General features: G+C 39.2%; 1 protein-coding gene across 1 annotated transcript in view; it reads right to left on the bottom strand.

Annotated features, from left to right (window-relative positions):
• Positions 1-9,846: 9,846 nt before the first annotated feature.
• The window catches only part of LOC138957253 (uncharacterized), a 15,256-nt gene continuing 5,873 nt past the window's right edge, over positions 9,847-19,229 (bottom strand). The window contains exons 4-6 of the mRNA XM_070328397.1: positions 14,467-14,610; positions 10,774-11,079; positions 9,847-10,400 (exon numbers count right to left, since the gene is read on the bottom strand). Of these exons, the coding sequence (XP_070184498.1) occupies positions 10,279-10,400; positions 10,774-11,079; positions 14,467-14,610 (572 nt within the window). The 3' untranslated portion in view covers positions 9,847-10,278. The remainder of the gene's footprint in view (positions 10,401-10,773; positions 11,080-14,466; positions 14,611-19,229) is intronic.

Raw genomic sequence — 19,229 nt, 5'->3', positions numbered from 1 at the left:
TCTGGAAAATACACCCCACGATGCACGTGGGGATCGAACCCACGCCGGTAGAGATGACTGGTTTTCAATCCAGCATTGCTACCGACTGTTAAGGTTCTCAAAACAACAAATGCATGCAAAGGTGTTTTGAGAATGAATAATGTCTCAGTGACTTTGTCATCACAAACATTGGTTTCTGGTTGGGTCCCTTCCAGACTGTAGTTTGACTCTACCAAATGTACATGTTATACACACATGCGAAGAGATGATTAATGTATCCCATTGGTGGTCTCTTTTACGTCAGCAGGTTGACAGCCATTCACACGTTACTCTGCTTTACGTTAACACTTTCTGATATGACTTTATTTCTCCGGTCTCTACGAGGGAGTTTGCAACAACATTGCATATATTACATTTGTTAATGAACGACACCTTTTTCACATGTTAGAAAAAGACTGAACGATATATAATTCATTAGCTTTTCGTCTATTTGCAGTTTTACTTGCCTAGATTTATTGATTGCCTGGCTTGCGTCCAACTCCTTTGAGTTGCTTCGTATGCGATAGCCATGCATATATATGTGGTGCACATTTTGTGTGTCAACCAAGAACACACTAACACACCTGCTACTGAGCCGGCAGCTGCTCCTCTGTTTCTCCAATCAGTACGGATAATATGCACAAGTGTAACGTATACAACATAGAGTACATATTAAAGCATCAGAATAGCTGTAATCCCTTTTTGAAGCCTCTTTCTTTATGGTGTTCTTGTTTTCTTGATTTGGACACCACCCCCCCCCCCCCCCATTATCTTTTTCTATCGCTCTCTCTATCTCTCTCTTTCTCTCCCTCTCTCTCTCTATCTCTCTCCCCCCCCCCCTCTCTCTCTCTCTCTCTCTCTCTCTCTGTCTCTCTCTCTCTCTCTCTCTCTCTCTCTCTCTCTCTCTTTCTCTCTCATATAGCATCAACTCGAATGAGGCTGGCGCGACTCACAAGCATAACATGCATCATGTGTTTTACTCACCAAGGTTTTGTGTGGTCGCTGAGCACAACACTGATATCAAAACTAAGACATTCTTGGATTTCATCCTTGAACAAGTTTCATATTGTATCACATATGGTTTTGTTTTGGCTTCGTTCTTCATAGGAGTCTACAAGATTGCGCGTTGCATATCCATGTTAGTGCTCAATCCAATCGAATTGGCCCCGGCAAAGCTAAGCTAGCAACACCAAATATATACACGGAAAGTGATTATCTCAAGATGACGTTTTTGAAACTGCTATACTGACCACAACAGGTAAGTGAAAAAGTAACACAAATATACACTCAAACAAGCGACGGCTGTAGTGTTCTGCTAAAAAAATGTCGAACTATAAGACATTGCATGATAGTTTGCCAAATTAGCGCTACGAAAGATTTTGCTTTTATAACGATGCAGCATTGGATTGTCACATAACACCTTCACACTGAAGAAGATTAAATAATTGATGCATGTGCTGATGTTGTGCAATACCACAAATGTTACGCCATAACCGAATCTATTCAGACAAGGCTTCGTTTGAGAATGTATGTCTTGCGTTTAACAATGTTGGCATATGTATCAACGCGATGGCGAATTTATTGATATTCTGACCTAGAACTGTGTGTTGAAAACACGTCTTCGTATATGTAAAAGCCACTCGCAGTATCTGTGCCGTATGTTGCAACAAAGGATTCAGCATGCATTCTACTCGCTATTTATTTTGTTCAGAAGAAAACAAACTTAGCACTAAACGACCGAATAAACATAGTGTTGCAAACTGCATGCATGTGCATTGATTAATATGACGTCATAGTGTATTCAGAGTAACATTACATGTGTCGTTGCAATCACAGACTTGTGTAACCGTTAGTTGTTTGTGCGAATGTGATTCTTGCTAATCATTGATGCTAGCAGATCAGCAATAAGTTAACAAGAGAGTCAATAAGTGAGAGTTTGAGATGAGTAACTTTAGTTTCAACATCAAATATAATTTTAGAGTTATAGGGAACGCTTAGTGTTTGCTCGTTTAGAGAAAGACATCGGGAAGACCATCTCTCAGACTGGGTTACTGGAATGTGTTCTACGAAATGCCCAAAACACGCTTTTTAAGGGTAATTAAAAACAACTTGAAGTAAATTGTATTGTGTGTTGTTCTGTCGCGGAACTACACCTAAGAGCAATAAGATGTATATAGTGTTTGTTTGGATTAGAAAACAAATATCAAAGTGTGTATGCATAGTGTATACTCTTGCTCAACACATGCGGTCTGAGCTCTTCTTCCCTGTCCAACTCATCTTTTTCCCAGTACTTTATTTTGTAGTAGAAACCATATAACTGGTTTGTTGCAAAGGTAAAAAAACACTTTGATGCTATTTCAATACCCATAAATGATATGATCATAATTATGTGACTGAACAAGGAAAGTGTCACTTTCATCACGGGAAGTCACATAGTCAAAGGCAGGAACTTTATCATATGCGTGTGTTTGAAAGTGATTTCAAATGCAATACTTAATTACTTTTTTCTGGACAGCCATGCATATGTTATTGCGAGGAATATGCTGAAATAAACGTACATGGCATCTGTATAAATGTATAAAAGAGCTACCATGAAATCATTACCCAAAACATGTTTTGGTAGGTGTTTGTTGTCAAAATAATACACAATTAAAAGGCGATGCGTATATGATAACAATGTCCGTGTGTTGCAAAGTGTTACCAAGAGTAAGTGTGACTGTTGGACAGAGTTGAAAAGGATTGAATGTGCGTACTGCAAATATTGCTTGTAGCAAACCGAATCACTGATTTTATATTACATGAAAGCAGTTTGTATTTAATAGATAAAACTAAAAATATTGAGCTCGTATTTCATCTAAGAAGCTTAACATTAATTGATTAATCAAAGTTGTGCTTGACATCGAAATTGCAATAACAGACACAAAAGTGGATCCATTAAATTAATTCATCGTTTCCTGAATTCACAATGTTTAGAAATGTTTTGTTTATATGGATATTAAACTCTAAAATAAACACATCCCGTTTAATGCAAAAGTCGGTCCAGTATATGATACCGATAAAGCGATGTCCTGGTCAACAGGTTATGGTCAGGCAGAGGAGCTCGATAAAGGTATGTTAGTGCAGTTTTGATGTTCGGCCGACAGACTGAGTAAACTTTTTGATATGGTTATTATTTGACTTGTTCCGTCTGCTTGTAACTCACAAGAACGAATAAGTGGTCAACCGTCATTAATATGTTTATGTTGTGTATAGTGTTTGTCCACCGATAAATCAAAGTGATAGTAAGTTTGTGATTTGGTCTACACATAGGCATTCTGTAAACTAACCTTTCTTTTGTGTTTCATTGTTTGTTTGTTTGTTTATTTTCTGAGACGTTAAGGGTCTATGCTTTTCAGACTTCTTAACTAAATGGAAGATGTTGCAAACAGGGTTGCAGAAACAAAAAGCGTATACATTATCCTGGCTAACATCTGAATAAAAGAAAAAGAAACTGACGTGTATGCCAAAGTGCAATTGTACATGTCCATGTAGTTATGGAAATAACGTCTTATGAATTAATTATTTGACAGCGATGGAACACTATTCTTGAGAACTTTGTGACACGCTACAGGTATTCAAAATTGGCATGAAGTGAAAGTGACAGGCGTAAACGGTTTTTGAAATACACTCACAGGTACATGTGTTATATTTTATGTCACGCTGAAAATGCAGGAAGTTGTATGATAGAGCTACAAAGTAATGTTGAACAAACAGGAACTATTTTTCATTCAAACTTGGCTAAACATCTGTTTGAGGGTTACTTTGAATTGAGAGATGACATATACAATCATCTCTCTCTCTCTCTCTCTCTCTCTCTCTCTCTCTCTCTCTCTCTCTCTCTCTGTCTCTCTCTCTCTCTCTCTCTCTCTCTCTCTCTCTCTCTCTTTCTTTCTCTCTCCCAGTGATAGGTATAAAATAGAAAATAAAAGGTACTGAGTAAGTCATGCTTGACTGATAACTGATAGTGCTTTTAGTTATGCGCTATAGAAATCTCCTTAATACATAAATAACTAACATCAAATAATACAGGATATATGTGTTCTGATTCCCAAATTTACCTATTCAAAAGGGAGTGAGTTTAACTTAAATCTTACTTCTTTTTTTGTTGTATTAGAATCTTCTTCTTCAGCGTTTCAGAATTGTTCTGGTTACGTGTAAGCTCGTTTGCCCATTTGGGTTCCCCACACTATACTCTGAGAGCATATATAGTTAGCTCACTCCGCTTTCGTTGAGTAGGCATGCTGGGTATGTTTGTGTTTCCATAACCCACCGAACTCAGACATGGATTACAGGATCTTTTCCGTGCACACTTAGTCTTGTGCTTGCGTGTACACACGAAGGGGGTTAAGTCACTAGCAGGTCTGCACATAAGTTGACCTGGCATATTGGACAAATCTCCACTCTTAACCCACCAGGCGGCAGCGATCGGGATTCGAACTCACGACCTCCAGATTAGGAGGCCGACGTCTTACCACCACGCCACTGCGCCCGTCGGTATGTATTATAATATCTATTGGTTTTTTTTATATACAGGATTAAGCCTTATAAATACAGTTTTGTAAATATGTCCCTTTTAAAGTTGTTAACTTTGGAGATATGATGTATTTTACTGACACAATGTATGTATTACTAAAAAATACGAACGAAAAAGTTAACCGAGGTAAATTCAACATTGGGATGCTGATAGTCTACGCTTGGTATCAGTAGACTAGTGGTTGTACAACATGTATCACCTATTTTGCTGATTTCCCCCACATTCGATTTTTTGTCATACGTCTCGGTCCCTGCCCTATATGGTTATGGTTTATATTTGGATCTGTGGCGGAAGCTGGTAATACTCGGTCAAACATCATATTATTATACGGTTTACTTACCTTGACTGTTGTCGGTGAACACAAGGCACACAAGAGAACAACGAAGACAGTTTTGAATTTCATTGTTGAAATTTACATTTCATAGCAAAGTTCGTTTTGTACTGCATAAGAGGTCGTGATCGCGCACAAAAAACACAACAAAACGAGCGGGTTAGTGTTTAATCCATACTGACAGACCCGTGCAGAGCTGAGTCAGCGGCAGGAATACAAACGAAAATAAACAGGGAAAGTTATTACCGCTTCAAATGGATTTTTTTTTCTTCTGAAAACTGGCTGCTATACTCTACACACACACAAATGCAACGAGCCACGCGTCCATAGCCACTCAAACACGAAACAGTGAACGGCTGTATCCTACTTTTTGTTTTAACCAAATAGAAGGAAAACATCTATATTTTGCGTTTACTGCAGTTTACATGCATGCACTGTTAAAACATATTGCATACAAATCTCTCAAATTATATATAAGACACCGATTCTGACCATGCGTGGATTGCCTATTTCGTGGGGTGTATGATAGAGAGCACCATGTTTCAGTAATCGGCTAATATATCGATGTAAACCCTTGCAAAACTATTGCAGAACGTTAGATTTAATACTGGTGTTGCTAGATTATTTATTCCGTAGTTAAGATAAGCCCTCGTACTATTGTTTTTGTGTGAATACGAAGCAAAAATAGTTACTTTTTGTGTTTAGTATATAAACGTCTCAGCGCATGTCGGATGACAGTGTTGTTCCTGTTTCGTTATGATAGAACATTTGCCAAGTGCGGTTTTTATCTGTGAAATCATCAAAAGTGTTCGTGCTTAACGTCAATGGCCCTTAAGTTTAATCCCCACACACCTCGACGATGTTGTGCCGCCATACTGAACAAGGAAAAATAAGTTTCCTCATGGAAAGCCTTTTAAGAAACGAAAGCACTTCCCCACTACAACCACCACCAGACGCACATGCAAATACACACCTTTCCTTAAATGTACAACCTGTCCCACATGACTCCTCTCTCTCTCGCTTTTGACTCGAAATAAGACGTATCATTGATGATGGTCATCTTGATAACGCCCGTGCGCGCAAACACACACACACACACACACACACACACACACACGCGCGCGCGCGCGCACACACACACACACACACACACACACACACACACACACACACACACACGCACGCACGCACACACACACACACACACACACACAGACATACATACACACACACAAACACACACACACACACACACGCACGTACGCACGCACGCACGCACACACACACACACACATACACACACATACACACGCATGCCTGCACGCACGCATGCACGCGCAAACGCACGCATGTACGCACGCACGCACGGACTCACGTCGCATAACAACAGGACTAACATATTAAACGACTTAAGATTCCGAAACAAATTGGTTTAGATGTCGATACACATGTTATTGTGACAGAGCCCATTGTGTGGACATGCATATGTCAAGGTAAGACACAATGTATTTACAAACATTTGATTGAAAATGTGGCTGTCCCAAAATGTATTGAAAAATGGTCTGATTCTGTAAATTGTTCGTTAAATAAGAACGTATTGTTCGACATGTTGTGAAAACAACAAAGGATACTTGTCTGAGATGGTTTCAGTATCGACTAGTGTACATAATTTTGCCGACGGAACGGTTTCTATTTTTGCGAACCATTGTTGATACGTCATTGTGTACATTTTGCGGTAGAGATGCAGAAACTATTATACATATGTTTTGGGAGTGTGATAAAGTGCAGACTTTCTGGATAGAATGTGTAAATTGGTTAAAGATAAGCACCCATTGTGATAAGGTAAAACTTTCCAAAGAACTGGTTCTGTTTGGAGTGGCGAGCAATGTAGTCACTGATAAAGTTGTTGATGTGCTAGTAATTTGTGCCAACTACCACATTTATATTTCCAAAATAAACAAAAATATCCCTCATTGTCAGATATTTAGTAGAACAATTGAGCACAACATTGTTTGTGAAACATAATTATAACACAGCTATAAATAATGGGTTTGAGAAATTGCATGAAGACTGGCGCTTGTATATGCATTTCTGTTTATAACTCTTAGATATATGTTAATATGACAAACTGACGATCGGGTATGTAGGGCAAGAAACAACATTTTCTTCATGTCCACTGTAACTTCTTTAACACTGTAACTGTTTTCTTTTCTTCTTGTACATACTCGTGGATACTGCAACCACCAAGCCATGACCACACCCCCTCCCCCACCCCCTCTGTGTTGTAATTGTCCAACGTGTGTCTTCTTTTGTGTTATGTCTTTGTGCTCCCTTGTCTGTGTCCTGTAATGTACAGCCTATACTTGTATCACACAAAAAGAGAATAATAAAATTAAAAAATGCCGTGTGTACTTTACAACGTGTGTTAGCACAAATCACTAGATGTTTGAAGGTAATGCAAAAAGGAGTTACTGAAAAATACCGTTTTGGTCTCATTACACGCTAAAACGGCTTCAAAAACTACGTGTTATTCCATCTGAGAGGATTGACACCTACACCGCTCAGCATGCCATAACGTCCCTGTTACCCACGCTATGTGAACACAACTGGCTGTTTTGGATGCACATTTGAGAGTTCTGTCTAATGACATGCAGATCATAGTTCGTTTCAGTTGTTCTGATTTGTTGTCGATCTTAACGCGGGAATTTTCATTTTGGGGTGTGTCTCTGTTGTAGTTTCCACTGTATAGACTCCACGTCATGAAATTTGAATCTGTTTTCGGAATGAGATATGGGTGTGAATGACCTTTTTTTGTCATATACATGACTTTACAACCAACAGCCGCATCAGAAAGATCTGTCCTCAAACGCATCTGCCTAGGTTTGTTTTATGACGGGTAGTATAGAATCCGCGACCAACTTCCACTTCCGAATCCACCACCAACTCTTCCTCTGACGTTAACGGTTCTTCTCCATATGTATGCTTTATTGGCCCAGAAACTACGGTAATTATCCGCATTTCCGCTGGTGTTTGATGTCTCGCTTGGGCACAGGTCCACATTTCCAGTTATTCTGCTCTATGATTGGCTGTAACCTGCCGACGAAACACATCTGCTCTTTCTCCTAGCAATTATAATCTCCTCTTTAGTGCTTTGATTTGTGTATGTTTTCTTCGAAATAACGTCATTCACAAACATGTCTAATCATACATCATTTCAATATTTACGAACATCTAATTCTTGTCTTACCCCTTATTTTTCAAAGTTCGACAGTTTTCTAAAACTCTCATATCCCTAGTAAACATGTATACACTACTCCCCTTCATATGGTTACAATATTCTTCGTACACAAACACTTTTTATGAGAACGCGAACTGGAAATTGTGTTCCTGCTATGATTAAGTCAAAACAAATGTATCCCTGTCCCTTATGAGTCAGTCTCTCTCTCTCTCTCTCTCTCTCTCTCTCTCTCTCTCTCTCTCTCTCTCTCTCTCTCTCTCTCTCTCTCTCTACACACACACACACACACACACACACACACACACACACACACACACACACACACACACACACACACACACACACACACACACACACACACACACACACACACCCATGTACTGACACTGGCACATACAGATATGCGAACGCGGTCACTGTAAAATGAAGCAGTTTAATATATGTCAAACACAGATTATAGCGTAGTATTGTATTCACTGACAAATGATATTTATACTATGACATGTAAAGGGTGCTTGTTATCAAGCAACTCAAAGAGGAACAAGAAGAGAGAGGACTAGGAGACCGAGAAGGAAGAAAACCAATCAAAAGTACAAACACACTAAAACCAAACACACATAGCTTTAATTAGGTTGTTACAAAGAGAAGAAGCAGAAAGATAGACATATACAAAGAAAAACCGAACATTGTAAAGTATGCGCTTACAGAACAACAAACACACACACACATATTTTTGTTAACAACCAAGTATACCATACATGTAGTGAACAGGTGCACACAGTAATTACACTTGAATAGTAGTATGACTAAAATGATAATTATACTGGAATATGTCAACCTTTGATTTAAGGTTATTTTAAGGGAGAGAGAGAGAGAGAGAGAGAGAGAGAGAGAGAGAGAGAGAGAGAGAGAGAGAGAGAGAGAGAGAGAGAGAGAGAGAGAGAGAGAGAGAGAGAGAGAGAGACATAGACATAGACAGAGAGAGAGAGACAGAGACATATACAGAAACAGAGACATATACAGAGAGAGACAGACAGACACATACAAATATTTCAACTGAAAGGAAAGTTAATTACAAAATTATAACAGTCTTAGACAGAGCAAATGTTCAAACGTGTATTATCTAATATACTTACACATAAAGCATGCAACCAATTGATTTTGCATGGTCATGTAATTCGGGCACTTGTATGCAATCTCAATGGCCAAGAATACGTTCAAATATACAAAATGTAACATAAACAAAAACTCATTACGCATTAATTTGGTGCACTATGTATGTACAAACAAAACAAAACAGATTATATAGACTTGCATAAATCAGGCATAACCACATAAAGCATAATGTTTGAATATGAAGCACAGACAGACAGAAACAGAGAGAGAACTCCATTTTAAGTGAAACATATAATGATCGTGACACTGCCACCTAGGAAGGAATGCAAAACCAATATTCATTATGTTTATATGCAGTTAATATGCATTAATAAAGGGTATATACAGCTTTTTCAGACTCAATAAGAGCAGAATGTGAAAACCACCTTCAACATGAACAAGGTCATCAGCTGTCTACAAACTAAACAAACCTCTACACACTGTATTAACAAATTATAAACAAAACGATATTTTAAATTCTTTCCTGGAATCTATAATAACATAATGTATGTACTAATTATGTATTAGGCAAGACAGTGTTTCTCCATTCCTATCTTACAAATCACACTAAATACAATTAATTGTTTCAAATAAAGTTCATTTAACGACAATGAAAGAAGAACTGCAAAACAGTGAACTCGTGTCCTTGTTGTATGGTGAAGTGAAAAAACCCTACCCACTATCCCCGAAATGGGACGCTAACATTTCGTGCTCAAAATCAACATTTACTAATCTCATGTCACATAAACTATTATGTTCATAAGACACAACAACCAATAGTGTGATACCTCATTTGTGAAAAATATAATGTGGGCATATATGGGTTAACTTCTGTTTCTGCCAATTGACCACGATGTCGTCACACAACATCACACGCAACAGTACATGCAGGACATGTTTACACAGAGCAAGACCGGCTTTTTTCGAGACGTTTTGGAAGCTCTTCAAGGTTCAGCAAGGCTGTTAAGTTGACATGAAAGGCTTCTGGTCGCCAATGTTGTTGTGATCATCATCACATGGTGAGGAAGTACGTGACTCGTGTTTTCCGACTGAACGGGAACTTTCTTGCGGAATTTCATAATCGTCTGCAATATTAAGCAACGTTTTCAATTAGTATTTGACTAATGACTGTTAACGTTTCTTTTACATTTAAATAACAAGTCATTGTGTTGTTAATTGCACACGTTTAAGAGCTACTTAAATGAAGATAGAGATAATCTGTGAAATTAAATCTCTCTCTCTCTCTCTCTCTCTCTCTCTCTCTCTCTCTCTCTCTCTCTCTCTCTCTCTCTCTCTCTCTCTCTCTTTCTCTCTCTCTATCTCTCTCTTTCGCTCTGTCTCTCTCTCTGTCTCTCTCTCTCTCTCTCTCTCTCTCTCTCTCTCTCTCTCTCTCTCTCTCTCTCTCTTTCTCTCTCTTAATTGCAAGCAACACCATAATCAAACAGCAATGCTACAAACCCGTTCCAAATTCGCTGTTGACAAGCTCATTGTAAGTATTGTTGTCTGCTCGAGGTGATGTAATCAGTTCGGTGTAGATTCTGCCGTCATCCTGTTGATCTCGTTGAAGCACGTCATACGTGTTTCCTTCGTTGTTGTGGGTGTGTGTGCCTGTCATGTCTTGGTAGACGTTTGCATTCTGTGGTTGTGGTTCCACGACCCTGGGTTGTTGCTGACGGCGCTCCTTGGTTTGCTGTCGTGGTTGATGCTGGGTGTTTATTCTTGAGAAAACATCTGAGTTTTGGTACTCGACAGTGGCTGGCCTTACTGCGTCAGGGACAAAAGAGATAGATTAAGAAAGAGAGATAGAAAGAGAGAGAGAGAGAGAGAGAGAGAGAGAGAGAGAGAGAGAGAGAGAGAGAGAGAGAGAGAGAGAGAGAAAGAGAGAAAAAGAGAGCGAGAGAGAGAGAGAGAGAGAGACAATGACAATGACAATGACAAATCTTTATTTTTCGAGGGTGACAAGAATAAGCATAGATATGCTTTTTTGCATCTGGCCCTCGCCCTAAAGAGAGACTAAACTATTTTACTATAACTATGACTAGGAAAAAAAAGGTTACATAAAAACATTAATGGTAGAACATATAAGTTTATGTACATGAAGCGCATTATGTAGAAGCATTGTAGATCATAAGGTAGTGTTCAAAATTGGGTGTAAAGCAATGAAGATAAACGGAAAGTAACCCAACAATACATTAGCTCAGCAAAACAATGTATTACAGAGCCAAATCTTCGTGATTTTGTCACAATAAACCATAATTCCGATAATGAACAACTGTATACAAAGAAAACATACCAATCAAGTTTATTTGTTCATAGAGTTCATTAAATGGAAAGAATATTTGGTTCTAAAAGAATCTGTGTTGGTGGATTGCCGCAGGGCGTCCGGAAGAGCGTTCCAGAGGCTGCTTCCTGAATAAACAAGACTTGATTTAAATAGGTCTATCCTAGGAAGAGGAGTGTTTAGTTTTATAAAGTGGTGCGAATTCTTCAAAGAGAACTTTGAGCAAATGGTTTCGGGTGCATTTTCTGTCATAATTTTATGCATCATTATTCCTTTGTTGTAATTCATTCTTGACTTCAGAGGTAGGACCCCTATGTTGATGTAGTCTGAGTCGGTGAGAGTAGTCTGTTTGAGTAATACTACTTTTAGCGCTCTTTTGTGTAATCTGCTGAGTAGCTTTAGGGAATTATCACTTGCAGAGTCCCATAGAGTGGATGCGTAATCAATAAGAGACTGAATATGAGCAGTGAAAAATAACTTCCTGGCTTGACAATTAAGGAAGTGTTTAATTCTAGATAAGAGGTACACTTTCTTTGACACTAATTTACTAAGTTGTTCAATGTGAGTTGACCAAGACAGGTTGTTATCGATGTGGACACCTAGAACTTTGTGATGGTCGACTTTTTCCACTATATTGCCGTCAATCATTAAATCGGGACCAGTTGAGGTAAAATTCTGTCGTTTTTGTCTAGTTGTAATTATCATATATTTGGTTTTCTTTGGGTTAAGAGACATGTGATTTAGGTCAGTCCATTCTGTCAGCTGGTTTAGACTTCCTTGGAGGGATTCTGATAAGCGAGTTAAATTTTTGTTACTGGAGTGAATTGTGGTATCATCTGCAAAAAGTTCACATAAATGTTGAATATAAAGGGGGAGGTCATTAACATATATTGAGAAGAGCAGAGGTCCTAATACCGATCCTTGTGGTACACCGTAATCTACAGCTTGCATGCTCGATGCTCTAGTGTTTGTAAGAACTGTCTGTTGTCTGTCAGAGAGGAATGAACTAACAAGATTGATAGTATCATATCCGACGCCATACAAACCGAATTTTCTAAGCAATAATGTGTGATCAATTACGTCAAAGGCTTTTGCAAAGTCTACGAAAATGGCACCACAGAATTCATTATCGTTTATTTTGTCCAACCACTGATCAACAAGAGAGATTAAGGCAGTGTGGCAGGAATGCTTAGCTCTAAATCCTGATTGTTTAGGATGGAATAAGTTGTTTTGGTTGAAATGTGTTAGGATGTGTTTGTTGATATGCTTTTCCAGTGGTTTTGATAACACAGACAAAATGGAAATTGGCCTATAATTTGAGGGGTCTCTTTTGTCACCTGATTTAAACAGAGGAATGACTTTAGCCTGTTTCAGGGCGACTGGAAAATATTTTTTGTCTAAACAGAGATTGTAAATTACGGGGGCTGACAATTTAAGAATCCTACCATCAAGCCCATCGAGCCCCCGGGTGCCTGTTTGCTTGAGGTGTGTAAGTGCGTGAAAAACTTCAGGTACTGTAAGAAGGGGAATTTTTGCTTGACATGAAATTTGTTTTGATTTGCAAAATTCTTCTAAAACTTTCAAATCATTTAATTTGGACTTGTCATTTTTAATCACATTTTCAGCAATTTTGGAAAAATGTGTGTTTAAAGCATCGGGAGATATGTCCTTGATACAACTCGGATGACTGGCAGCCTTTTTATTCGTAAGTTCATTTATTGCCTTCCATATATTCTTTGAGTTTTGCTTTGAACTTGATGCTAGGTCACGAAAATATTTTATCTTTTTTGTTCGTTTAAGTGAATTTACCTTATTTCTCTGTTCTCTGTATTCCTCTTCCTTGCCAACCGACTTTAAAAAATCGCGATGGTCAATGGCATGTTGTAAATCATTATCAAACCATTTAGGTTTTACAATGTGCCTAACTCTCTTTATTCTCCACGGAGCATGTTTATCGTATATGTCATTGAAGGCACTAAGCCAATGTGTTAGGGCTTCGTCCGGATCCGTAAAATTGTAAGTATCAGATAGTGGGGAATTCCAAAGTTCATGTAGAAAGGTGTCTTCGTTAAATTGAGAAAAAGAGCGGTATTTTATTGTCTTGTGACCAACTTTAGGAATTTTGACACCCTTTCTTGACCATGTTAAACAGACAGGAAAATGATCGCTGCAACCATTGGCTGGAACACAACATTCGACAATATTATGGTGATCAGTAACATAGATATGATCTATCAGAGTACTGCTGGATGATGTGACTCTAGTGGGAGTGTTGACTATTTGTTTAAGATTATAGAGGTTAATCATATCAACCCACTGCTTGTTTTGTTTAAGCAAATCAACATTAAAGTCTCCCAAGAGAGAGAGAGAGAGAGAGAGAGAGAGAGAGAGAGAGAGAGAGAGAGAGAGAGAGAGAGAGAGAGAGAGAGAGAGAGAGAGAGAGAGAGAGAAACAAGAGAGAAAGACAGACAGACAGATTGACAGACAGCCATAGAGCGACAAAGACAGACAGAGAGACGTATAGTATAGGGGGGGGAGGGGGGGGGGGGGAGGTTATGACTGAATATTAGAATGACAAAATGTGCCGAACGCAATTAATTTAGGCCCAACAATAATGCAGAAAGTACCATCTTTACTTCATTAGCAAGCTTGGAAGTAGGTGTGCAACATTTTGAACAAACAACATAAAGTGGGTCATTGTCATTTCTTGCTTGATAGGAAGCAACTGTCTCATTGCAGGATCCGCCTTTATTATGTTAAGTTAGTGGTGGAAAGGGAAACAAAAACATAGGGATACAAATACACCTCTGTACGTATGTTGAGTCGGTTACAAGATGGAGTGAACTAATACTAGGAACAAGTAAGGTTACCTCGACAATGCTGATCATTTTGCTCGCCCGACTTCTTCTTCTTAACTCCCTTCATTGCACATAAGACGACCAGAAGTACAGTGAGAATGAAGACGCCCACAACAATGCCTGTCACTGCGCCAAGTGATAACTTCGCGTCTGGCCCTGGTGTCAGGAAAAGAAACAAGAAAAATAGAGAATATTTTTATCAGTGCAGTCTGATTGTCAATACAAATTAATGGATTCACAAAATAATCTCTCTCTCTCCCTCTCTCTCTCTCTCTTTCTCTCTCTCTCTCTCTCTCTCTCTCTCTCTCTCTCTCTCTCTCTCTCTCTCTCTCTCTCTCTCTCTCTCTCTCTCTCTCTCTCTCTCTCTCTCTCTCTCTCTCTCTCTCTCTCTCTCTCTCTCTCTCTCTCTCTGTCCGCTTTGCATCTGTTTGGTGAAGTGTAGAAGGTAGTGTTTCTAGACATGAGCAATCTGTTAGTTGTAAAGACCGCATTAATTGGTGTGACAGCTATACCACTACTTTTACCTGATTTCCAGCAGCTTATGCAAGATGCAGGATGCTTCAATTGTGATGTTTCTTTTGGTTTATTTTTGAGGGCACTACATGGAGCAGCTAGCTTTATGTTTAGAACGATTGGCAGAAATAAAAAGGATATACATGAATGTTTTGATGAGGAATGTTTACGCAGACCTGTAAACCCTAAACCCGAGGCAAGAGTACTTTCCCAAAAACGTGAGTGTATTTTTCAAAAAGTTGGTGTACTTTGCAAGCAAATCCATATGGGCTAGGGAAAATGTACGCGTGGGTACAAACGTGTTTGTGTAAGAATAGCATCTCTTGTGAACACCTTCAGAATGTAACTCCTTCCAATACAACAGGGATAAAACAATGGTATCTACCTGTCAGTTTGTAACATTATAACCAGGATTTACCAAACAGATTGACAATGAAAAGATGAAGTTCGTGAAATAACATCTGCGGTTGACAGTGGCAAGTTCATTTTTACAATAATCTCAGAAAACATTGCTTCAGCACGGACTACAGCCTTTTCTTCTGGCAGGATTTGCTTAGCGGGAATGAACTTCATAATTCCTTGGCAGCTTTCAGCCGATTTCTTTGCAGCAACCTTGTCCAGGTGAGTGTTGAAACTGCAGTGTCGTTCGATGTCATATTTCCCAGCAAGGGCCACGGATAAATCTGATTTACAATACTTGCAGTGTGCAGGATTTTTTTCCACAGTAGACTCCACAATTCCTGGCTCTTTCTTTCTTATATTTCTCCAAGAAAATCTGCTGCTTCTGCTGTTTAGACAAGGTACAGTCATCCGAAACTGGCACATTTTTCCGCTTCATTTTGCCACGATTGTCCAGACGATCGCACGTGCCAACAACTGAACGAGGTTTCCACAGCTGAAGACTCGCTGTCAGGGTTATTTCCCTTAGACCGAAACCTGTATCAGTTGTACCATCCCGTAATCAGCACACCAACACCGCAAAGCGTATTCTAGACTTTTTCTTAGTCGTATTGTGTGGGTGTGTCGCGTATTGTCGTACCGATAATAATTTGGCGTACAAAATACGCCCAAATCGTACGGGTAAAAAGGTCTGTTTACGCAACAAAACCGTCCTAAAAAAGGCTTTCGAAACGACCCCAAAGTACAAACGAGCAAACGTACGAAGTATGCAGGGATGCATACGTCCAGGAACGTCAAGAGTATAAGGAATTGATGTATAGAAAGACACTTGATTTTTATCAGGAAAGCATGACAACGTTAAAACAATCCATAAGAGATCCCAAAGTCTTCTTGAAAACTAGATGGCCCTTGAACACTAAGAAAGCAATTATTCGTTGCATTTTCAATGGGCAGTGGTACGAACATGTTCATGAGGTTTTTAACGCCATTGATTTCGGTTCTGAAGTCGAACATGACATTAGTGAAGTTGCAGACGAGGAAGGAGTTGACGAATCATTTTATAAAACAATTTTAAAGCAAGAAGTTATTGACAATATTTGTAATTTTAAAGTAGGAAAGAGTGCTGGACCAGATATGTGGGTGAGTCAAATGTTAAAGCGTGCCAATGAAACCGTGCTAGATTTTGTTGTTGTTGATTTGTGTAACATGCTGTTAGACACAGGAACCTTTCCTAAATAATGGTCCAAATCAAGTATTGTACCCATTCATAAGAAGAGCGACGGGAATGTACTAACTCCTTAGTATGTCATCGAGAATATAGGATTTTGGGTAGGGAAATCCTTTCATGCAATGACGTCAGCGCCTTTTGGCGATTGGTCAATGCATTTCGTATCAATAATGTCGGTCACGTTTGAAATTATCGCTACTTAATATTGCTTTCCAAACGTTTACGAAGTGACCAGGAGCGTAGGGTAAGTTATGAACTGAACAGTGCATGAGATACAGAAAAAAAATGTACACAAATACGAACGGAGAGACTCAGAAACTGGAGTCACTGCATGAGTCGTCGCCACACTCGATAACTCAAGTGATATATTTCAAGTTAAAATCTCCCTCGCCTACAGTGCGACAGAATAGCTCAGTTGGTAGAGCGCTTGTCCTTATTGTTGTGGTCCCGGGTTCGATCCGCTTTGACGGCAATGTTATGTTTATTTTTTTCTGAACTCGTGAACTCGTAATTCTTGTAATTTATTTGTTTGCTTCATTCCAAACGTTTTGGATGATGTAATGAATCGAAATAATTAACAGAATGCATGATTATTGAGTACTTCCAGCGGGACAATTTTCCCAGACGGAATTTCCCATTATATTTTTCTTAGTAACCTCGGCTTTGGTGAAAATATAATGCCCTATAGGTAATACCGCGACTACATGTAATGATGAGGCTGACAAGAAAACGTACAAATCACAAATACGAACGGGGCAACCGACTAGTCGACAAATGCTCGTTCGATAACACTGGCAGGCACGTGGAAGATATGGTTGCAGTTCAAGTATTTGTTGTCACAGGTATAGGTCAAGAGCGTATGTGGCGGGGTGGTATAATTTTAGTACGTTTTCTTGCAGATCCGGCGGTCTCGAGTTCGAGTCCCATTCTTGGCAAGTATTTTGTAAAACATTTTTTCTAAATGTGTCAACTTTTTTTTTCTTTTTCTTAACTCTATATACTTGTATTTTTGTTCTTGTTGATTTATCCCAAAGGTTTTGAGTCGTGTATTGAAAATCGAATATAGTGCGTGAGTGCCATTGAACAGCTTTCCCACAATCCCGTATCCTATTTTTAGTACGGGATATCCCCAGGGAAAGGTCAAAGGGCATATGTATCATCGCGTGTTCACTGCTGGTAATAATAGTAAGCTGCTTCTAGTATGACATTGCTTCTGACTTCTCACAATTTGAGGACCCAAAACAAATGCATGCTCCTCTGGCTCGTATCGATCTTTTAAAGTCCAGCCTACTGTTTTTGAAAACTAATCGTTGGAATTCACTTCCAAGCGGTCTCAGACATTATGTCAATGCCAAGACTTTTAAATATATATATTTGTCATTCCTTATACAGGTCACATGTTGTTCTCACTTAGCCTGAACATGTTTATATTTCTATTGCCTTGGTTTTTTACCTTTCACACGTTTTAGTTGATAAATGTACCTCATTCATTGCATGACATGACTTATGTAACGATGGCACATTGTTATTACTTGCAACGGAGTTGTTCCTTTGATTCCTCAGTTCAAGGATTTGTTCTTCCCTTGACGTTTTACTCGTGTTTGCTTGCTCGAAACAATTTTCATTTATGCCCTTGACAATAATATGTTTTGTCATCATTTTCACGAGTTTTCATTCACAAACACATGGGAAATAAATGTCATGTTCCCCATGCAATCCGGTTACCATAGTTGCATGAAGCAGGTTATACATGGATAATCAAAAGCAAACCCAATAGAAACGCTCGGGGATTCTGCGGCTTTTTTCATTGGTGTTTCCTCAGACCTAAACAGACGACACTTGTTTGCAAAGTTCAAAAAACGAACTGGCAAACTGGCACAAGTAAACAAAAAAACAAAACTACTTCATAAAAGGTCATAATTTCATCACAAACAAATGAAACCTAGCGATATGTTTTGTCTTCTTACAAAGTCATGGAGTGCGTGTATCTGTGTTTCGATACACAGACGTTCGGAAAAAACACGAACGTCAAGTTCAAGTCAAACCAATTGACCTCTGACACACACATTTTGACCCGTGCACAAGACGTTGTATCGCTAAACGAAGCACAAATAAGAAATACTTCTTCTTCTTCTTCTTCTTCTTCTTCTTCTTCTGCGTTCGTGGGCTGAAACTCCCACGTACACTCGTGTTTTTGCACGAGTGGAATGTTACGTGTATGACCGTTTTTTACCCCGCCATTTAGGCAGCCATACGCCGCCTTCGGAGGAAGCATGCTAGGTATTTTCGTGTTTCTATAACCCACCGAACTCTGACATAGATTACAGGATCCTTTCCGTGCGCACTTGGTCTTGTGCTTGCGTGTACACACGAAGGGGGATAATAGCAGGTCTGCACATGAGTTGACCTGGGAGATCGGAAAAATCTCCACACTTAACCCACCAGGCGGCCGCGGCCGGGATTCGAACTCTCGACCTTCTGATTAAGAGGCCGACGTCTTACCACCCCGCCACAGCGCCCGTCTAAGAAATACTAACAAAAGCAAAGAAAAGAGCAACAAGATATGCAAACATCTGACAAAGCCGAGCAGCAAGCAGAATGACAGGTTTAATGAAAAACAAAGAGGTAATGAGTC

This window comes from Littorina saxatilis, unplaced genomic scaffold (genome assembly GCF_037325665.1).
Source record: "Littorina saxatilis isolate snail1 unplaced genomic scaffold, US_GU_Lsax_2.0 scaffold_299, whole genome shotgun sequence".
Taxonomy (NCBI): domain Eukaryota; kingdom Metazoa; phylum Mollusca; class Gastropoda; order Littorinimorpha; family Littorinidae; genus Littorina; species Littorina saxatilis.
The sequence above is the reverse complement of the archived record's forward strand: the minus strand, read 5'-3'. Positions and strand labels throughout refer to the sequence as shown.